This window comes from Malaclemys terrapin, chromosome 11, assembly GCF_027887155.1.
Source record: "Malaclemys terrapin pileata isolate rMalTer1 chromosome 11, rMalTer1.hap1, whole genome shotgun sequence".
In the NCBI taxonomy this organism is placed as follows: Eukaryota; Metazoa; Chordata; order Testudines; family Emydidae; genus Malaclemys; species Malaclemys terrapin.
Genome location: NC_071515.1, coordinates 24,372,473 through 24,392,447, shown reverse-complemented (window position 1 = coordinate 24,392,447; position 19,975 = coordinate 24,372,473). Strand labels below are relative to the sequence as shown.

Below are 19,975 nucleotides of genomic sequence, written 5' to 3'. Positions count from 1 at the left end.
TAAAGCCTGATTATCACTACTATCTAAGGGACAAAGCTTGCAGGAAGGAGAAGGAAATTAAACAGGTAATCAGATATTTTATTTTTACTGACTTTAGAGGTATCGCTTGTCTCTCAATTAACAAACAAAAACCTGTTTTTCTAAAAGTGGGAATGTGCTAAAAAACACTCTCTCTGGACGAACCACACTTACCTTCTGAAAGATCCCTTTGCCCCAACATGCAAGTGGTGTGAATCTAGCATAAACTCTGAACAGAATATGGAAAAATCCAACAATTTATGCACAGGGGTAAGATAATTCTTTATTTACATTGCTTATCTGAGATTCCAACAGCTGATCTCAGAGAAAAATGAGTTCTAAACTAGTGTATATGTTAGCTTTTGTTTTTTTTGAGATGAATATATTTAACTTTTACCCAGAAAGATTAACTGTACTTAATTTAATACTCTTCAGTGATAATATGTTACTTGAAGTTGCAGTTAAGTTTTATGTTTTCTAGGATTTACTACCATTAAACTATCCCACACAGGAATACAAGTTAGCCCTTTCCCCCAAAAAGTAGTTGGACTGGAGCTTTTATAACTTGAAAAAAGCTTTAAGTTTGCATGTTACAAAGTTCTTGGTATAGTGTAATGATACATTTGCCTATTTTGTGTGTGTATATGTGTGTATTTAGCTGCTTCTGCAGATTTGACTGATCTACTCTAAGTATTCATTATATATTAACTGTCTTTTAATGTCATTTGTTTTTCTGGTTACAAAGTCAAGCATTCAACATAAATCTGGCATTTCCTAACTTTTAAGTCTCCCCTTGTGTACTTATTGAAGCAGGGGTCCTGCAGAAAAAAACAGCATGTGATCATGCAATTAAAGACTTTACCATAACACAAGAACTAGGGGTCACCAAATGAAATTAATAGGCAGCAGGTTTAAAACAAATAAAATGAAGCATTTCTTCACACAAAGCACAGTCAATCTGTAGAACTCTTTGCCAGAGGATGTTGTGAAGGCCAACTTCATAACAGGGTTCAAAAAAAGAATTGGACCTATCCTCCATGAATATATCTATCAATGGCTATTAGCGAGGATGGGCAGGGATGGTGTCCCTAGCCTCTGTTTGCCAGAAGCTGGGAATGAGCGACAGGGGATGGATCACTTGATGATTACCTGTTCTATTCATTCCCTCTGGGGCACCTGGCATTGGCCACTGTCGGAAGACAGGATACTGGGCTAGATGGACCTTTGGCCCTACTGGGTCAGAATGTTCTTATGTACCATAATTAATAGGCACCAGGGAGCCAAACGAAGGTTGCATAGACAGCCCTAAATTCGGGATTGCCTAACCTGCAAGTGCTAGACTTCGCAACCTAAACCATTTTTTAAATGTTTTTACTTTTTTCCTTTTAAAAAAAAGCTACATTTTTATGTATAACTGTAGGAACTCTTACACCCGTCATTCCTGCATCATTATGATCATTTGAACCCTGAACTTTCAGCAATGCAAAACGAACTACCACCTGAGCTACAGGACTAACTACATTAGCTGGTTGCAGAAGAAGGCTGTTATCCTAGAGGAGGAGTGGGCCACTGAAACTATGTGCTGGATCCCTGGAGGTATGATAATAAGTGAATATAATGTAACTGGAATATGCTGTGTGGAGCAGCAAGACAGGGTGCTGGAGTCCTGAGCTGGCAGGGAAAACAGGAGCAGAGGTAGTCTCGGTACATCGGATGGCAGCTCCCAAGGGGGTTTCTGTAATCCAACCCATCACAGTGGACTTTGCATAATTCCAATAGCCCCACAGAGTTATATTTTGTATTTCTAGTTTTAGATACAAGAGTGGTATATTTATACAAATAGGATGATCACACTCAGATTATAAGCTTTGTAATGATACCTTACAAGAGACCGTTTGCATGAAGCATATTCCAGTTACATTATATTCACTTATATTTTTATAAAACCATATAGTCACACCCTCCTCCTGAACTTACTGCCAGAGACTTGGACACTGACCATGGCAGAGGCAGTATACTAAAATTAGTTTTTGGGCTCCCCTATGGGGCAGACACTCCTGTGTCCCCCAAAAGGGAACGAGACCCTGATCCAGCTGTAGGCTCACAGCTACCAGCTATGACACACCCTTCGCTGGCCAGCAAACCCCCCCGCCTTTCACTCAGGTTGGGTTTGCTTCCAGCTAGAGTCCTTGGGGTTTGTTCCCACCGCAGCAGTCACCAGGACCCCAACTCCCAGCTCCAGGATACATGTCTCTGTGCCCCTCTTCCACTCCTTTACAGCCAGTTCATGCTTCTGGGTCTTAATTGCTTTGTTTCTTAAGTCCAGGCTGGTGGGCAGCCTTTTCTTTTTCCAGGTCAGCCTTTTCCCGGGCAAATTGTACATCAATTTTCATTTGTTTTTCCTTGAGACCATCACTTGATGAGCTGGGATACCACAGAGAATCCCCTCCTGCCAGAACAGGCACCCCTCCCCTCCTGTCTTGCTAGGTTAGACACTCCAATCAGCTTCAGCACAGACAGAGGTTGGGCCACACCCATCTGCAGTTCACTGAAACTGAGATGCACTCAGCTCAGCGGCTTCTTAGTTAACAGAGACTTTCCCAGCGCCCAGTGTTCAGTCTTTTTGGGCAATTTGCAACTTGTGTAATTTTAGCTTCTTTTTTTTTAAATCTTTATTCTTACTTATTTTGCTTCCTTTTCTGTCCCTACTTCACTTTCCCGAAATAAGCAAACAGAAAATAACAAACCAGTAACCACTTTGTCTGTTCTCCAGCCACCACACTTAAAACTCACTTCAAATCACTACCAGTACCTCAAAGCAATCAGCTGTGCACAGATCCTGCTCGACTACGCCACTGTGACGGGTTGGATGACAGAAACCCCCTTGGGAGCTACCAACCGATGTGCCAAGACTACTTTATTCCTGTTTTCCCTGCCAGCTCAGGACTCCAGCACCCTGTCTTGCTGAGCCAGACACTCCCATCTGCTCGAACACAGACCCAGGGTCTGAATTACTTGCCCCAAAGCTGCATGTTTACCTGAAAACAGCTCCCAGGAGTGTGCTTCTCTTTAGCACTCAGATACCCAACTCCCAATGGGGTCTAAACCCAAATAAATCCGTTTTACCCTGTATAAAGCTTATACGGGGTAAACTCAAATTGTTCACCCTCTATAACACTGATAGAGAGAGATGCACAGTTGTTTGCTCCCCCAGGTATTAATACATACTCTGAGTGAATTAATAGGTAAAAAGTGATTTTATTAAATACAGAAAGTAGGATTTAAGTGGTTCCAAGTAGTAGCAGACAGAACAAAGTAAGTTACCAAACAAAATAAAATAAAATGCGCAAATCTATGTCTAATCAAACTGAGTACAAATAATCTCACCCTTAGAGATGCTTCAGTAAGTTTTTTCCTCAGACTGGACACCTTCCAGGCCTGGGCACAATTCTTTCCCTTGGTACACCTCTTATTGCAGCTCAGGCAATAGCTAGGGGATTCGTCATAATGGCTCTTCTCTCCCCTCTGTTCTGTTCCAATCCTTTATATATCTTTTGCATAAGGCAGGAACCCTTTGTCCCTCTGGGTTTTCACCCCCCTTCACTGGAAAAGCACCAGGTTAAAGATGGATTTCAGTTCAGGTGACATGATCACATGTCACTGCAAGACTTCATTACCCACTTGCCAGCACACACATATACAGGAAGACTCACAGGTAAAACACAGCCATCTGCAAACAATGGTCCTGGTTAATAGGAGTTATCAAGATTCCAAACCACCATTAATGGCCCACACTTTGCAGAATTACAATAGGCCCTTAGAGTTATATTTTATATTTCTAGTTTTAAATACAAGAGTAGTATATTTATACAAATAGGATGATCACACTCAGTAGATTATAAGCTTTGTAATGATACCTTACAAGAAACCTTTTGCATGAAGCATATTCCAGTTACATTATATTCACTTATCATATTTTTATAAAACCATATAGAGTGCACCACATCACACCCTCCACCTTTGGAGGTGTAGCAAGCTCCCCAGAAATGGGATGAGATGCTGCAGTCATATGCTATGTCTGTTTGGCTGAGGGCATGGGGGAAGCCCCATCTAAGCTCTTTCCCAAAACCCCACTGCATAAGCTACTTTGGCAGTTCCTAGTGTACCCAGTTGTGTGCGCTGCTGTGAGATGGACTTGGCTCTTAAAACTTTCAAATTCAGTTATTATTTTGACATGCTGCCAACATTTTCCTGAAGAATTCAAGAGAGAGAAGGGAAATAGCAATTTTAAACCATTTAGAACGCCGCCAAACCTGAATGGAATTTCATGGGACAAGTAAAGGCACATCTCTAATCCCAGCGTTTTTCTCTGCCAGATTTAAATACCCAGAGGTGTTACAGCTTCTCAAAACAACCAAACAAACAAACTGGCAAGAATCTTCTACAATAGAAAAAGTGTTAGGCAACTTAAATGGAGGAGTTGTTACCAGCTTCCATTAAAATATCTTCATTCTCTGACGTACGTTATTTCTTGGATTTTCTGGAAAAACAACAATAACAAAAACAAACAAACAACCTCATGGAACTGAATTGAACTGAAACAGCACTAAACCTTTCCCTGATTCAGTGTTGCTCATTACACAGTAATAACATAAACATGTTCTCACCACCCTGCTGGCCTGAGGATCCAATTATCATTCCTTCTGTCTACTGTGAATTCCACCATACTACCAGTCTTGGCCAGAAGTCCCTTTGAACACAGTGGCCTTCTTTGAAGTATAAATATTCTACTGGAATAGAGCCACTTCAAAGGGGATGTATATGGGATAATACTGGAGGAGGATTTTACCTAATGCATTGTGTGTGCAAAGTGGTTAAAGAAAGAGAAGGGTCAGTTAAGCGAGGCCTTCCTTCCATCCAACTGTAGTAAAAGGACCCTGATTGTCATTTAATTACATTTAGTACTATGCCATTCTTATTTTGGCCAAATCTGTTCCTATCAATTTAAATGAAATTAGTGATTGATCCTGTTAATCAAATGTCTTGTGACAGTGCATGTGACAGCTTGTGCTTATAATGTCCATAACAGTGATTGATTGCAACTAAAACTTGTATTATTCAATCACCTTTATCATCGGCACATGCATTTGTCTTTGGCTTCCCTCACTCTCCATCCTTTTCTCATTTAAAAATTTTGCATTCTCTATTAAATGGCAACTTTCTATAGGCAATGACTGAACTACAATACCAGCCTAAAGAGCTCAACATTGATCAGAATAAAGGATGAAAGCTGTTAATTTACTTTTATACTAATGACTTGGTTCCAGAGGTGTTTAATAAGCTAAATGGCTGATCAAATTAGGCAGTGACTGAATTAGTGTTATTGCACTACAGCTGCAGAAGATCATTATTAACACCTCTTCCAACACACCTATGTCAATTGTTAGGGTTTCTCAGTATTCAAGCCTCTTGAGCTACTCTCCTTGAAGATACTGATCTATATTAGTTTTCATAATTACATCTACAAGCAAGTCTCTTCCAGCCAGGAACTTTATGAACAGGTGAATACATTTTACACACAGTGATATATGTATTCAGTTGAGACCTAGCTTTTATATTTTCATATGTGATCCTATGGGTCAAATTTTGCCTCTCCACATGACTACCCCCAAAACAGAGCTACATACAAGCAGCATTAGTGTGCACCCATAATCTTACTGGTAACACTCTTTGCATAGCCTTCCAAATGATCTGTTAAAATTGATTGGTAAGGTAATACTTAGTTGTGCTGATCATATCCTAGGAGGCCCTTTGGATTGTCCCTGACAGCTCCTTTCTTTTAGATGTAACTGAATGAGGGCAGAAAACATCCACCCCACACACTCCCACTACCTTTGATTTTAACAGTGTGCACATATGCAAGCTGGAATGTGGCTTTGTGTGTTAGGTACATCCTGCTACAGTACTCTCATGGAGACTGAAAGTGCAGCACTGACATTTCTAGGTTTAACAGGTTCTGGATTTAGGCAAGGCAAATAAACTGAAAATTGCAATTAAAACTTAAAAGGAAAGTCAAGAACTGGATAGTTAATTTTTTTAAATCCTCCAACATTTGTGATACTCTTTTAGAAAAATACCATTTTCCTTTACTTGTGGAAAGCATTATGTTTTCCCACTCCACTGTCTCTTAGACCACAAGCCATATCTGATCTGCCAAGTTTGCTTCCTTGTTGTTTATAAGCATCACTGAGAATATCACCAATGAAGTTAGCAGAGTTCTAGAAATGCAATGTTCCATTAAGAACAGACATAAACCCAAGGTATTTTACAGTAGTAGTATTATTTGCTAACCGTATAACTCTAGAAAGTAGCAAAAGATATATAAACACGAGTCTGGGAAAACTAAAGGATTATACAAATGCATATAAAGTAATGTAGTAAATTCAGTCTTTACATTTGTTTTAATTATTTACAGTTCCCTCCAATACAGTTACTTACTGGGTCACATACACGTGACCTGAGTGGCCCCATCTTCCTGCTCGAACTGTCCATCATCCATTTCCCTTAACACACTATCGCTGCTATTGAATCCTGAGAAGCTTTCATATTGGGCAGATCCCTCCTTGATCCAACATGGTTTAGAAGGAGACAGATGAAACTCATCAGGAGGATGCCCACTTTCTATAGGGTGAGACGTAGCTGTGTCTAATCCAATACTTCTGCTAGAGACTTTGCCTTTCTCATCACTTCTGAGCTGCCTTGTGGATTTTTTCTGAAACACAAGAGATGTTTGAGCACTGCGTTAAATAGAACAGGCAAAAAACGGAGTTAGAACCTGGATTTCAGAATAAACAGCTAAAAGGATTAAAAAGGTTCCACACCTAAAACATATGAATTTAATGTAAGGAGTAGTTACAGAGGAGATTTATGGGACACCACAGGAATATTTTGGCTTGTTCCAGAATATAGTTGCCCTACATTACAAACGCCTTTGGAATATAGAAATGATAAATGAAGAATAAAACTTAAGAAATAATTTATTCAGTTTGAGAAAGAAGAAAGTAATTGCCTCAGATCAAAAGGCAAGGAAAGACACTGTATAGGACCAAGGTTAGAGCAAGCACAGGACCCATGTTAACAGAAAGTAGCTGTTATATTATTTAGCACTTATATAGCACTTTACAGATTCAGAGCCATTTACAAACATTAATCAACTATTTCTCATTTCACCCCTGTGAATAGGCATAATTATTTCCATTTTGTAGGTGAGGAAACTGAGGCATGGCTAGGTTAAATGAGTTGGCCAAGGTCACACAAAGTCAGTGTCAGAGCCAAGATGAGACCACAGGAGTTCCTGACCCCTTGTGCCATTCTCAGACCATTAGACAGCATTAACTCTCTCTTATACAGTTTGAACTTTTTCCTGCACCCCTTCTGAAACTATTAAAAAATGTCCCTTTTGGCTAAAGGAAAGGGATGTGGAGGTGGTTGATATATGACAGACTGCACATTAAGACTAAAGGGAAGTAGTGGCCCCTGGAGAAAGAGAGGGGAAATAGATTCTGTTTGGCTGCCTCAGTGAGGTGGTGGTGAGGCCTGCACAAAAGGAAGGAAGGAAGTCAAATAAAACTTTGTGTATGGGTCAGTGTCAGAGCTTTATCGTTCAGGGTTGCTTTTCTGACTTAGTTGCACCGCCTTCTGAACCATTTGTTGAGGGAAACAAATGTTATAACTATCGTTAGACGAAAAACATTAAAATAATATGATCCTGTAACCCAAGAGGCCATTGAAATATTATATCTCTTCAGGTAAAGTAAGGAAATCATGGGCCAGACAAAACTCTACCATCCCATCATAAAGCCTGAAGTGGAGGAGAGAGGAAATGGACAGTTCCTAATTAATGCTTTCTTCAGGGGGCTTGTGGGGCCACAGAACAAGTTTGGGGCATTTCCCGCAAAACAGTGCAGATCCTTGCTGCTTGCCGCTGAGAAAAGTAAGCTGCATATACCAGCTGCTACCTGGGGTCAGGCTTCTACACCCTGCACAGTAGAAGGGAGGATAGGGGCTGATATTTACAGTGTTGCCAACTCCTGATTTTTATTATGAATGCTGTGATATTTGGTGTTTTTCTTAAAGCCCCTGCTGCTAGAATCATGTTATTACCTGGCAATCTCAACTTTCTTAGAAAACAAAAATAAAGTGCATTTCTAGCCCTTATAGTTGCAGAGAAAAGCTTAAAGCTTGTGAACCCTAAAGATCCCACTATGAGAAAGCAAATAAAAAGAACCTCAAAATTATGATTTTAAAATCTCATGATTTTTAAGCCAATCTCATTGTTTCTGGAGCTTGACTCATTATATTTAAATGTTGGGATAGGCAATACTGAGGCTATTTATTTACTTTGTGTCATTCAACCAGTTAGACTGAAGTAACCTAGTCAGTTTCACTTTCTGACTCTCATGTGCTGCAATGTTTGAGCTGCAAATGCTTTAGGGGAATGTTTAGACCCAAACAAAAAATGGTTTCCATCAGAATTTTATTTTTAAACAACAAACAATTCTCTTGTTTTTATAAAACCTACATTTTGAGCCTAAAGAGGTTTCTTGAAAAACAACAGCTTCAACATAATGCAAACTTCACAACAGCCATCAGAAAAGAGACATAGTCAGGAATAAAATACAAGTCAAAGTGTAATCCTCAGTACCATGGAAGTCACCTAGGTCTTGCTAAGCAAAAAGAAACATTAATTTGCCAACATTTAATACCTCACGTATATCAGATTATAACTAGTCCATGCAGGGATCATCGTAACGAGAATTTATTCATTAAGGATTTCTAGGGCAGAAGTTAAAAACGGAGAATGCTTCAGATCTCAATAACTGAGTTTATACCTGAAATCTATCTGCATAGTACACAGCTTGTGAGACAGACTACATTAGTCAGGCAGAATTAGTAAGCATATGGATTTCATCCATTAAATGGAGGTATATAGAGTTAAGAATTTTTTGGTTGTAAACCATGGTCATTTTGTTGAAATGACTTATCCTTTATGACATTTTGTCTCTTTAGTCAAGTTTAAGATTTAGACAAAAAATCATGTTATAAATGGAAAAACAGGAAAAGTTTAAAAAATGCTATTCAGCTCCAGACTGAACCACTTACTCATTCCACACTGAAATGACCTCAGTGCATTGAGATTTCCTGCTAGAGAAACAAAACATTCATCAGTGTTAGAAAGGGCATTTGTATTTAGATACTGAGGTCTTTTATGTTTTAAATTCGCAGGTCCCATATGACAGTAGGTAGATACACATCAACTATTCCTTATTTACAGACTTCCTGTACATTAATATTTAAGTCAAGGAATTCAGATTACAGTGAAATAAAAGAATGGCTACAGCACAACTTATCCTTATGGTTCTTTAACTCAAATGATGTAAAGGTCACCCAACTGCTGATCGTCACAAGATTAGGTGAAACAGAGAATTTAAACGGGTGGGTACAAATGTCTCCTGTCTTGAACGTCGAGCACTCTTACAAGATTGATTAGTCACTCAGATTATTTTTAACAAACTATAGTTTACTTGGATTTTAAACCTCTCACAGTGGGAACCTGTCTTAATTGTTCTGTAATTGCTATATAGGTGGTGGTGGAGATAATAATAATTAATAATTAGTAGTAGTGTGTGTGGTGCAATACAGATATACAGGAAGACAAGGTCCCTGAGAGGAGATTTAAAATCCAACTTATACATAATACAGAAAAAAAAAAACCCCAACAACCCACAGGGAAAGGAAAACATCAGAAAAGTCACATAGTTTGGTTTGTTAATAGTTAACACTGATTTGGAACTACCAAGATGTCATTTAAAAAAATTTAATGAGATAAATCATTAAGAATTTAATGTCAGGCATGAGAAGAGTAAATAACAGGATTTGAAGAATATAACTGAGGACAGTTGGTGTCCTGGAGGAAGGAAACTGTTCCAGGCAAAGGGGCAGTGTGAAAAATGTTGCAAAGCCACAAGCTGGAGACAAAAGACAAAGGGTGCATTAAAACCTGAGGTGCTAGCAAAATCTAAGAGGAGGAATAAGTTGAAGGTTGCTGAGATGTAGGCAAGGGCAACAGCATACAGAGTCTTGAAGGCAAGGAGTTCATACTTTGAGTAAAGAGACAAAAAAGCAGTGAAAGGATTTAAAAAATGCAAGTATGTGATGAAGAGAATGTGACATGACTGGAGATAACTATATGAGCTGTACATATTTATTAAATTGGAAAGGGAGGGACAAGAGGCAGGAAAGTCAGAGAGAGGAGGAAGAAGGGGAGGTGAGTTAATACCTTTTTTTATTGGACCAACTTCTGTTGGTAAAAGAGACAAGCTTTTGAGTTTACACAGAGCTCTTCTTCAGATCTGGGAGGAGGTCTGAGAGGAGGAAGTTATGCTAGTCTAGGCAAGAGATAATCTGGACATGAACCAGGAACAGAGAGGGAGTGGGAAATTAGTACAGGATGTGGTGACAGCTTGGATGTGAGGAGAGGACAAGGAGGGTTCAAATATGACTTCAAGGTGGTGAGCCTGAGATTCTGGGAGGCTAATGGAGTTGTCAACACAGATGGACAAAGAGAAGATGTCCTTATTATATCACACAATACTATTATAAAAATGTTTATCTGTGAAATTGCTAATCTGGGGCTGGATACAGATGAACATATCTGCAGTGTCTTACAAGGGTTTGTCCTGCCTGCCAGATCTGGTGGGGCTGTGTGGATGGCAGAATTTACTACACTGCGTATCTAATATTGCTTGTGCAACTCTGGCCCTTGACAGCATGTGGTTATTACCACCAGTTGTATAATGCTCAATGTACCTTTTATAGTGCTGCTACGAGGAGGGAGTTCCCCAAATGGAAGAGGGAGCAGCTGAAGTTCAGCTGCTGCAGGGGCTATTCTTGGGCCTTTTATTGTTACCACATTTTTTTCCATGTGGTAACATATGTCCTGTCACACAGCTCACCAAAAGATTATGTTATCACTTGCATATTCTTCTCAATTAGTTTTGAGATCAGAATGAAGTTTTCTTTATGATGTGGAATACCTGTAGAATTTGTATGGTTGCAGTGCATTGAAAGGCTTGCCAAAGTTCTTGAAGGAACAAGCTACAGGATATCCAACCAGATAAGTGATTAATTCTGGAAACAATATTTCAGTCTAAATAATAGATTTTAGGCTATATACAAGATATTGTTTTCATCCAGGTACTGCTTCACTTATTAACTAACTGCATTGCTGGAGAAAAATTGAGATAAAATGCAAACCAGTCAAAAAGGGGAAAAACAAAACAAAACTAAAAAACCCCAACGCGACCTATGCTGAGACAACTGCTAATATCCTCTAGAAACCTGCATCTAACTTGCTATAGTTAAGGCTCATACTATCACTCTTTATTCCCTGATTTCAAATCCTAGTTTGCTTCTGTATGAAACTAAAAATCATTACCTAAAACTGTTGATGCAAAAGGTTAATCAGCAGCCACCAATCTCTGTCCATATTCAACTACAGTATCTGCTGATACTGACTCAGTAAGAACATAATCTTTACTCACCTCTGGAGTCTGGGTAGTTGAATTCCACATAACAGGTCTCTGAAGGAAAACAACTTGCTTTGTGGCCAGATTTCCTTCACTGCAAGTTAAAGTAGATAATTTGAGTGTTTTGGAGGCAATAACATTTATTTGTAGCTTGCTTTTGATTATCTAGACTTTCAGGGTAACTGTACATTTTATGATGCGCACACACAACATATGTTATAGAAGGAGTTGATAGTATCACCTATAATTAAGGTTGCCTAACACTTGCTTGTATAGGCCCTGTTTTCAGTTGCTTTTAATTTTGCCAAACTTTAACCATTTGGGCTGAAATTTTCCATGCCAGTGCTTGTCTTGGCCTGAAGTTTTTTTTGGAAAGTTGTAGATAAAATAATTCAGCCATTTATGAGGCAGAGATTAGGGAAAATGTTGTCTTGCCCATGTTCAAAAATTCTTACAAACCCTTTTACTGAGAAGCTGTAATAATGCCATAAGTTGAAGCAGGGACTTGAAATTTAGCTGACTAGGGTGGAAAGTGGGGTGTCCTTGTGGCAGGAATGTTCCTTTTATTGCCCCATGAAAATTTAAGATATAAACCTCTGAAAAGTGCAGCTCACACATGCTGAATAGAGACTTCTTAGAGTTGGTCAATATCATTCTCCAAAAATTCTGTCTGCTCCTAGCATTCCCCATACTCTCATAGCTCCTATGTATTGACTGTAATGAGCATGCTCCTTCTCCACAGAACAACCGAGCATGCTCTATCCCATGGTTTGGACAGTGGGAAGGAGGACTTTTCCTGCAATTAATCACTGTTCCTGGCCGCTGGGGGCTGTTGTGGCACCAGGACTGACAGTAGAAAGATTCTCTCTCTCTCTCTCCATGCTCCTGCTGCTGGTGTCTAGGCAGTGAAGAGGAAGCTACCTGACCTGAAGGAATACAGAGAGGTGAGGAGAAAATTGGGGGTAGGGATGGACAGATGCAGAGGGGATTAGAGAGAGAGTGAGTAGTGGGAACAGGGGCAGAATGGTCTATAGGTCACTAAACCACACTCCCTCCAAAACCTGGAATCGAATTCAGGATTCCTCAGTCTCCACATTCCTCTGCTGTCAAATAGCTGTTAAACACACTGGAAAAATCTGAGTTTCATCACCCTCTAGTGGCTGAGTCACATAGAGGATAATAGCCTACTACTGCTGCCAGTTTCACAGTTAGCTCATGTCGTAGAAACCTGTATACTCATAGACAACCTTAATTCTGGCATTTCCTAATTTTTAGTACTTAGCTTTGCAACCTGAACATTCATATAGGGTTTATTTTGTATGCAACACACACAAATACACACACATCTATGTAAACGCATTTTGTACGTGTGTGATTATGAATACCTCTAATAAGTTTTCACCTCTGAGAATTCAGTAATTATTAACTTTGAATATTAAGACATTGTCATTTATTGTTTTTTCTCCCCTGTGACATTCCAAAACCAACTATTTTCATGGCACTTTAATCTTCCCAAAGATAGCTGGAGAACTTGAATCCTTCTGAAACAATTTCCAGGAGTGCTCACTGGCTTAGTAGGCAAGGGCTGCTTTGTGACTGATGTTGGCTGAGCAACAATTTTTATTATGCATGAAGGTCTCTACGGGCTTGTCTACACAGTGTGGTAGTGCACAATTCTAATGTGCTCCAATATGTTGTGCACTAAGTGGCCCGTGGAGACCCTGCTGGTGTTCTCTAAAAGTTCCCTAGTGTGCATTAATGTAGTACTGTTTGAAATGGGTCTATATTAACACGCACTAGGGAATTTTTAGTGTGTGTCAGTAGGGTCTACACAGGTTAGTTTATGAGCCACACGTTGGTGTGCATTAGAATTCACACCCCATTGATGTGCACTACTGCACCATGTAGACAAGTCCTAATGTATTTGCTACTGTGTACTACCAAGTTCTTATGTGGAACAACAACAACAAAAAGTATTAGAAGAACCACCAGCATTTTCTAAGATATGTTGAGCACCCAACTTAGAATACCATTAGTTATTAATGCAATTAATTTATACATAAATCAGTATTTTTAAAGATGGCAGCTGATAATGAGATTGACTCTAATCGCCTTTTAACATGACCGTAACTCCCAGTGGTAAGGGGAAAAGAAGGATATTTCTCATTCAGGATAGAGTTCATTTAAAATTGCTTTGACAGAAGAGCAATTTTATGCTTTCAGGAGGAGGTGTTAACAAAAACACTACAATGCCATTTTCAGAGCACTGTTCAGATAAACGTTTGAACTTGAATTTATTTAAAACATCTGAGATTTAATTCCAACAGTATCTTTCTTCATGATGAGCTAAGACATGCCATTATACTATTTTTATATTATTCGGGACTCCTCTGATTGAAAGAAATCAAACAGTTATACTTATTCAGTATTCTTTCTTCATTATAAGCATTTTTCTTTGCCCACATATTGAATATACTCCAGGCTGTTGTTTCACTACATGAAGAAATCAATTAGTTCAGATACTTGTAAAAGAAACAAAGGCCACCTATTATCTGTTATTCCATACTCTAATTATTATACACTGGATCAAATAATGGTGTTCTCAGCTACACTAGTGTAAATTTCAGTTACAGAGGAAACAACAAGGTGTCCGGTGGCACCTTAACGACTCCTTGTTGTTTTTGTGGATACAGACTAACACGGCTACCTCCTGATACTTGTGGAGTTACTCCACTGTAACTCTGTCTAACTTCAATGAAGCTGCTCTGCATTCACACCAATGTAAGAACTGAGCCTTTTCTACAATTTACAAAAATTGGACTCAAAATAGGAAATTCATCCCTTCTCATTGTGTTTCTGCCTTCTCTTTCTTCTTTAAAAGAGAAAGGATCTTAATAATCAAGGGGCTGCACAAATCTCAAAATGTAGTTGAACTCCACAGCCACCTGTGCACTCTGGAGCTCAGCTCTTCAGCGATCCACTTACATGGTAGCATGCATGGGAGAGAGGACAATTTGTGATTAAGTACAGTGGGAATCTATGGATAAAAGTAGTAGCTGAAATCCAACTGAGCCTGGGTTACCTATGCCCTGACTGTGGGTTGTGAGTGGAGAATTTTATCTTTCCTTTTGCATTTACTCGGGCTTTTCATCGGAGAGTACAATTTCACTCACACTAAACGTTATGTGTGTATTTATTTTAACACCCCAGTGATTTTCAGGGCAATTTAACATAATCTTAAAAGATGTCTCAGCTTTGTAGTGAATTCACAGACATCTTTTGTGATTGACATTTATGATTTCTCTGTGGCACAGCAGAGTATCTTTGATGTGATGTTTGATTTAGCCGGGACAGCCCAATAGTTTCTAGGATTGCCCGCACTATGTAACATTTGACATTATTTTCTATTTGTTCACATGCTGCCCAGATTGTCTAATTACTACAATAGTGCCCTGTTATCAGCCTGCCAAGATAAGCTGACTGTAATGAATCCTATGGCTCATGACTGTCAACGGATGCTGAAAGTATGAGACACAGGTTACACAGTGTGTCTTTGTTCCCCTCACATGTTCCTGAAATCTAAAAAAACATATTGGCTTTTATTTTTATGCACACGGTTAAACATAAATGCAGAAGCAAAGAGAGTTGGATGAGTAAATTCCACTTCAGAAATTGTTATATATTAGGAATTATGTACTATAACGTTTAAAGATATTCAAAATGATGAATCCATCTTACTGGAAGTTCCAAGTGTCAATGTTTCTACTTTAGAACTATAATGCTATAGTGTTAACATTCAAGTTTCAATCTTTTTAATGTTGCTCTTGAAAGTCAATGGGACTTTCTTTCTTTCCCCTTCCTTTCTCTAACAAACGTATAGACCATGGGTCGGCTACCTTTCAGAAGTGGTGTACCGAGTCTTCATTTATTCACTCTAAGTTAAGGTTTCCCCTGCCAGTAATACATTTTAGCATTTTTAGAAGGTCTCTTTCTATAAGTCTATAATATAGAACTAAACTATTGTTGTATGGAAAGTAAATAAGGTTTTTAAAATGTTTAAGAAGCTTCATTTAAAATTAAATTAAAATGCAGAGCCCCCTGGACCAGTGGCCAGGACCCGGGCAGTGTGAGTGCCACTGAAAATCAGCTCGTGTGCCGCCTTCGGCACGCATGCCATAGGTTGCCTACCCCTGTTATAGACAGACAGGCACACAGTTAAAAACAAACACACTCCACTGTACACACTTCTCCCCGGGGAGAGGATCAGAGAACAAACACATGACAGATCTTAGTCACGTTGCTTAGTGCAATGCTGGAAAGTGCTCAGCTACTGGGATGAATCTATATAGTATAGAACAGAATAGTGGTCCTAAGTCACTTAGGTGCTTTTGAAAATCCCACACTAAATGAATTTACTACTGATGAAAGGTGCCAGATGGACAGCCCTAGTCTGATGGCCTCTATGAAATCACAGAACAGCTGCAGCATTAGCTGTCGGAATGCAAGTTTCTCCACAGTACCCCGCCACTGTACATAAACCCTACCCACAACGGGCTGCTTGTATGGGGAGAGGTCAGTTTTGTCTCTGTGCCCCCATTGCTGAAACTCTGCATTGGAGCCATGGCAAGGGCACATTGTTTAGGATCTTCTGTTTCCAATGAGTGATGGGGTGGACTCAGTATTTGGCCTTTAGAGCTGTTACATTCTGTTGGTCTGCAGACTCAGTACTGTATTGGTTCATGTTCAGAAAGAAAGTTTTTTCACAACTATAAGAACTAGAAACCTAATTTTGTAAAGCAATTAAAGCTTACATTTTGCAGAAATTGATAAGGCCACAAGATAAGTGCTGGTACCACCATGGAAAGGTCCATTTTGACCCAATCCAGGTCTTTAACAAATGTCCTCAGATTCTCTTTGTGGCTCTGTATCTGCTTATACTTTAATGAACAGAAAACACTGGAAATGGCATATTTTGCTGGTGACTAAAAACTGTTTCTTGGTAGGAGCTGGGCAATAACAGGGCAAGGTGAGAAGTCTGCACTGCTACTTCTGTGGATAAAAGGTGTCAACTCAGCAGCTATTAAAAGCTCTAAATCCACAATAAAATAATAATAAAAATAATTAATAATGGCTCAGACCATTTCCTATGTGGGAAATACCTTCATAGGAGACTTTACATAGGGGAGGAAGAAAATAAATTACTATTTTTGGAATCACCAGATACCAAACAGTAACATAATTATTTTTGCTGTATACAAATCCACTTCTGGATAACATGCAGTGAGGCATCTATGTGTATAAAGAAAATGTGCTGAAATATCTGGGAGGGAAGGTAACACAGGGACATAGTATTTTATGCCTTGCACCTGCCCCCCAATATAAAAGGTGGTCTATCTGTTGAATATCACTTTAATGAGTAATTCTGGACTTTGAGGAAATTTGTCCACTTGTAATAAAACAAGATAAATGGGCTTCTGTTCCAAACTCAGCGTTTTCTTTATTTAATGATGAAATCCCAACACTTTTTTTTTTTTTGAGGGGGAGAAGAGAGTAAAGGTCCCAGTTGTCTATACCCAGGTAACTACTACTGGAAGATAAGTGGTAAGGTGGAAGGACAGAATGTACAACCTTATTTAAAACGGCCACTGCTATATATTGGTGACTGTTTCACATACCCATAGTTTTGTCTTTGCACACTTTTCTTGGATGGGGAAAATAAGCAATCTTAACAGACTGTGTTGAGGAGTACAGCCCTCTGGAGGGGATGAAACTGTCAGCTTTCCCCAAGCTACTAATGCCTCTTGATCTGGGAGTTGCCTTGCTTCATGACCTCCTTGAATTAAGAGGAGAGTCAAATACTACAGACTCCTGGTGTGACCAACCAGTCTGTTTCTCGGGGTCTTCATGCATCTTGGTTGGGGTTTGGTCTGAGAGCTTCCTGGCTCTTACTCCCTGGAGTAGGGAATGAGTATCTTCTCCCTTTGGAGAGTATGTATTCGCTGCAGTTGGGAGCGTGATTCCCAGCCCAGGTAGACAGACACAAGCTAGCTGTACTAAAAAAAATAAATAAATAGCAGTATGGATGTTGTGGCATGGACTAGCCCAGGGAGTCAGGTGGGCTTATACTTGGGTATAGAGATGCTTCGAAAGGCTCCTACCCACACACTTCCCTCCTGCTTATATGCCTGCCTCAATGATACCAGGTGGGAATCCTCTCTTTCAGATTGAATGGTTTCTCTAGCATGGGGCAGGGCCTCTGCCTGATTTTGTATAGGATTTGTACATCCCATCTCATATAAAGGAATGGAAAAACAAATAATATTAAGCTTTTAAATGTTTAAACTCTGATCAAGAAAAGGGGAGATGGTGAATGCTGGGTAGGTAACAGGCAAACTAACAATTTTTAAAGTCTAGCCTTATTGAAATGCTGCACACGACAAAACAGCCATGGGCTTAATTCACAACAGAATTGAATGACAGTGGGATGGCCACAGAATTTAAATTAGAAAGAGAAAAATACATAAAATGAACTATTTCAAGTTTTCCTCTCATTCCCACATTCCAGCTTTCTCCTGGGTCCAATGCATTATGAGAACTTAGGTTAAGTAATTAGTGACAATAAACTAATTACAGCAATGTCAGTTTTTTGCACTATATTTGCCTTCTGGTGCTTGTAGACTGTCTGTCCTGCCCATTTTCAGGGACTGCAGTAAGGGGAAATAAAGGTCACTACAAAGTAAAGCTGCTGAAATCTCTGTAGGGGAGATGTTTTTTCTCTCCCCTTCTTCCCCCCCCCCCCCCCAGTGTCCTTTTTGGCAGGGTGGTCATGGGAGAGGAGCACAGAGACTCTTTTGTTAATCCCACTGGCAATTTGTTTGTCTGTTTATGGTGTGTGGGCAATAAATTTGTCTTCTTAATATACATGTGATCATTAAATCAGTCCTTTAAAAAAATATGGAGCTTGTTAAGGTTGCCACCAGCTCTGATACTAAGATGCTATTTGTCATGCTTGAATATTGTGTATGTGGATGATATCATGCAGGATATTTCAAGTGTTGAAGATGAAGTTTAGGGACACTTCCTAGGAAAAGAAGGCAAGAAGCGGAGTTGTAAATTCTAATACCAAACTCAGTTTGTTTGTGATCCTGAAAATAATGCTGTGCCATCAGTTTGAGTTAAACAACATTCAGACTTTCCAACAATCGTGGATTAGTTTGGAGAGTTCAGTCTCTCTGCTTTCAACTGGAGAGTCCTCTGCTACAACAGGGAAAATTCTTCAGAAAAATGATGCAGAAGAGATTTAATCCTAGACCCCCCAGGACTCTCTTAATTATGTGAATTTAGAGTAAATCTGTATCAGTAACTATTGTAGCATTAGGCATTGTTGGGTAGATTTTCCCCCAAAAGCTTTATCCACCACTAAGAAAAGAGGCAACAAATTTAATTCCTAAAATTACTAATAATATTATCCTGAGCATCTGAACTTTTGGTAATTCCCAAGAACTGGCAAATAACTTCTGAGTCTGAAAAATGTTTTCTTACATTTCAGGCTTTCTTTGTAAATTACCTTTTTCTTTAATAAACGGTCCAGAGAATGCTAATACCCTTTACTTCATATTTAGAATTATCACAAGTCTTAACTCCATTTTGTTCTTGCCCCTACCAAGGTTCAGTAAACCCCTCATTTGTTGCTAGCAGGATAATAGTATCCATCAGTACCTCAAATATTTTAAAAAGTCACATCAGGTATCCATTTCTCCAAGACACACTCCACTGTACTCCAATAATAACAATCACAACAATGCTGATCCTATGCCGCATTACTGGACTAATTCCTACAAAGTCACAGCTTGTTTTTCAAATGTCATTGCACAAACATACAGTGCTGTAGGTTTTAGGTCCTGATGTCCAGCTTTTCTGCTATGTTTTTAAATAGCAAAGAAAACTGTTTTTAAGGAAATATTTCCTGTGTCCTATGTGACCTAACCCTAGAGATAGGGAGTTAGAGCAGAGGGCAGGCTTGCCAGACTCTCACTCGCTTTCCCAGATCTGAGACAAAAATCCATGAACTGCTGCTGTCATGCCTTTATAGGAGTTTTTATTTTGTAAAGTAGACTAACTATTAAAAGTTTCAGAAGTTGAATCTAGAACTTCAGTGCATCACACCATGCTGATTCAGATCAGAACCACAAGAGACAGCAAAGAAAGCCCATTCATCACATGATAAATCTGGCTAGAACCCAACCCTGCTTTCCTTAAATGTGAGTTTCTATGCTAACATTAATGGGAGGAGGATCAGTCAGTTTTATTAATGTCAGTTTTGAGACCATCACATCTCTACAGAGAAACAATGAACATTAATAGTTAAT

General features: G+C 39.2%; 1 protein-coding gene across 1 annotated transcript in view; it reads right to left on the bottom strand.

Annotated features, from left to right (window-relative positions):
* Nucleotides 1–711: 711 nt before the first annotated feature.
* RFTN2 (raftlin family member 2) overlaps nt 712–19,975 on the bottom strand; it is a 53,210-nt gene continuing 33,946 nt past the window's right edge. The window contains exons 8-9 of the mRNA XM_054044393.1: nt 11,622–11,700; nt 712–6,790 (exon numbers count right to left, since the gene is read on the bottom strand). Coding sequence (XP_053900368.1) covers nt 6,521–6,790; nt 11,622–11,700 — 349 coding nt within the window. The 3' untranslated portion in view covers nt 712–6,520. The remainder of the gene's footprint in view (nt 6,791–11,621; nt 11,701–19,975) is intronic.